This window comes from Anser cygnoides, chromosome 28 (genome assembly GCF_040182565.1).
Source record: "Anser cygnoides isolate HZ-2024a breed goose chromosome 28, Taihu_goose_T2T_genome, whole genome shotgun sequence".
Lineage (NCBI taxonomy): Eukaryota > Metazoa > Chordata > Aves > Anseriformes > Anatidae > Anser > Anser cygnoides.
In genome coordinates this window covers 2,869,794-2,872,692 of record NC_089900.1, presented here as the reverse complement: position 1 = coordinate 2,872,692, position 2,899 = coordinate 2,869,794, and the positions used below count along the sequence as shown (strand labels likewise).

The 2,899-nt window shown below is 53.5% G+C and overlaps 1 protein-coding gene across 1 annotated transcript; it reads left to right on the top strand.

The window, feature by feature from the left end:
- The first annotated feature begins 1,266 nt into the window (after positions 1–1,266).
- Positions 1,267–2,502, top strand: LOC136787032 (olfactory receptor 14C36-like). Its single transcript, XM_066984139.1, has one exon. It carries the CDS (start codon positions 1,267–1,269, stop codon positions 2,209–2,211), a length of 945 nt encoding a protein of 314 aa, XP_066840240.1. The 3' UTR covers positions 2,212–2,502.
- The last annotated feature ends 397 nt before the right edge of the window (positions 2,503–2,899 follow it).

Here is a 2,899-nt window from a genome sequence, read left to right as displayed (position 1 = left end):
CTTTCAATCTTCTCTACTTGCTTCAGTGGTAATAGAAATATATGCTTTTAATTCCAAGAAGAGGCTGAGGCTCCATGATGGCTGAGAGGTTACAAGGATCTTTCCCTTCCCCTCAGCCCATAGAAAGCTCCACCACTACATGTGGAGCTTACATGCAGTGTCCCCTGTGTGACCTGGTCTCTAGGACATGCCTCCAGCGAGCTGCCCCTGGGCAGAGCCCTGCTGCCAGGAGGTGTCTGCAGGGCAGAGCTGAGCACCCAGCGGGTGGGATGGGGGCTGTGACCTGCAGGCAGGAGGCGTGGGGACAGAGACCCAGCTGCAGGCAGCAGAGCCTGCAAAGTATTCTGGCACCTCCTCATCCACCATCAAGCCCACAGGATTCAGGACATGACTCATAACCTCTCATCAGGAGGACCTGCAGTAGAGCGGACTCTCCTGAGTTCTGGTTGGTCCCTCCCTGGCCTTGCCTCGCCTGGCAGAAGCCCTGTGCTATTTCCCTCTGTTCCTGTACCTACTGTTGCTGTTCTTGTTCTGGGGCTCCCTGCAGATCTGGCTTTCAGCTGCAGCTCAGGCTCTGACCCTCTGGGTCCCACCACGCAGACCTGTCCTTAGGGGAAAGGTGCCCAAACCCCCTTCTAAACTCTGAGGCTTGGGACAATGCAGTCTATGGGGAAGGAAAACACTGAATCATTTTCCCGGATATTCCTGAGACCACAGTCATTGAGCAGCTCGATGTGGGCAACTGGACTGAGCCCTAGAGGAGTCTGGCTGAGACCAGGGTAGATGGGCAGACTGGCTATCCTCACTACGCTAAGGACATTCACAAAATCTCACCTGGAATGTACGAAAAATGCCAGGGTTTTCTACCATCAAAAAAAAACTCTTCCGAGTGTCACACATGCAGTTGGAACAAATTAAACCACAAATGCCATTTGGCAGTCTATAGTGTTGAGAGTGGTAATGCTGGGAAGTCCACATACGTCAGAGGTAGATTTAATCAGAGATCACTCCTGATTTCTTTATGCTTAGACCTGTAGGACAGGCGTGACTCCTCCAAAGTGCACAGCAGGGTCCCCTGCTCCCAGCAGCACCTTCCTCCAGCACCATCCAAAGCTCAAGCAACAGAGCAGCAGAACGGTCTCGGAAAGGGGAAAGTCACTGTGGGGGGTTTCACTGAGAAGTGGAGTAGGTTTTTCTCAGAGACGTCTCTCCTAATTATCACTGTCTTTTCTTTCTTGGGTAGTCCCCTTTGTCCAGGAGGATCAGATGTCCAACAGCAGCTCCATCAGCGAGTTCCACCTGCTGGCATTTGCAGACACGCGGGAGCTGCGGCTCCTGCACTTCGCGCTCTTCCTGGGCATCTACCTGGCTGCCCTCCTGGGCAACGGCCTCATCCTCACCGCCGTAGCCTGCGACCACCGCCTCCACAGCCCCATGTACTTCTTCCTCCTCAACCTCGCCCTCCTTGACCTGGGCTGCATCTCCACCACTCTCCCCAAAGCCATGGCCAATTCCCTCTGGGACACCAGGGCCATTTCCTATGCGGGATGTGTTGCACAAGTCTTTTTCTTTCCCTCTCTGATGTCAGCAGATTTGTTTCTTCTCACCATCATGGCCTACGACCGCTACGTTGCCATCTGCAAGCCCCTGCATTACGGGAGCCTCCTGGGCAGCAGAGCTTGTGCCCAGATGGCAGCAGCTGCCTGGGGCAGTGGGGTTCTCTATGCTCTGCTGCACACGGCCAATACATTTTCCCTGCCCCTCTGCCAAGGCAATACTGTGGACCAGTTCTTCTGTGAAATCTCCCAGATCCTCAAGCTCTCCTGCTCAGATTCCTACCTCAGGGAAGTTGGGCTTCTCACATTCAGTGGTTTCCTGGTTTTGGGGTGTTTTGTATTCATCGTGCTGTCCTATGTACAGATCTTCAGGGCTGTGCTGAGGATGCCCTCTGAGCAGGGCCGGCACAAAGCCTTTTCCATGTGCCTCCCTCACCTGGTCGTGGTCTCCCTGCTGGTTAGCACTGGTGTATCTGCCTACCTGAAGCCTCCCACTATCTCCTCTCCATCCCTGGACATGATAATGGCTGTTCTATATGCAGTGATGCCCCCAGCAGTGAACCCCCTCATCTACAGCATCAGAAACCAGGAGCTCAAGAATGCCATTAGGAAAGTGATGTCATGGATGTTTATCAGGATTTGCTCAGGAAATTGATTGGACCTTTCAGCAGCTATAGACTGCTTCTTGTCTTCTTCTACACTTGAATTGTGGTTTATGTCATGACAGGCTAAGCCTGGTTGTACTTCTAGATGAATTTGGTTTTCTTTTTCATTTTCCCCTTGTGATAATGTTTTCCACAAAGAAATGCCATTCTTCATGACCTTGTACTTAAATACCAACATATCTTTTGTGACCCTGAGGCTCTGCATAAACAAGGAGCCAGCCTCTCTGTGTATTTAAACAAAATAAATGAACCTACAGCAAATTCTTTGTCTGGACCCCACTCTCAGCAGAGCAGGACATAATGGGACCAGCAAACCCCTTTCTGGCTGCAGCAGCTCAGGTCAGGCTGCCCTGGCCCTGGGGCAGCAGGAACTGCCTGAGGACCCCAGGGATGTCACAGAAGGGCTGCGGGCCTCTGAGGATGTGCTGCAGAGGAGTGCAGGGGACACAGCATGGTACACTGACCTCTGTACGCTTGTTCCATGGATGTTCCCATCTGTGGGGCTGAGCCCTCTGTGCCCTAGGAGCTGCTGTGCCCTTCAGAGGGGCTGGGGCTGTGGTGGGCACTGCCCTGGGGCTGCTACCACTGGACTGGGATGAGGGCAGGGAGGTGGGCAGAGGGCAAGGAGTTGGGAGAGCCAGGCTCGGGGCCTGTGTCGAGGGAACGGCTAGCCCTGTT

What these genes read in the sequence shown, in the direction of transcription:
- LOC136787032 (XM_066984139.1), top strand. Translation starts at nt 1,267, where the DNA reads ATGTCCAACAGCAGCTCCATCAGCGAGTTCCACCTGCTGGCATTTGCA.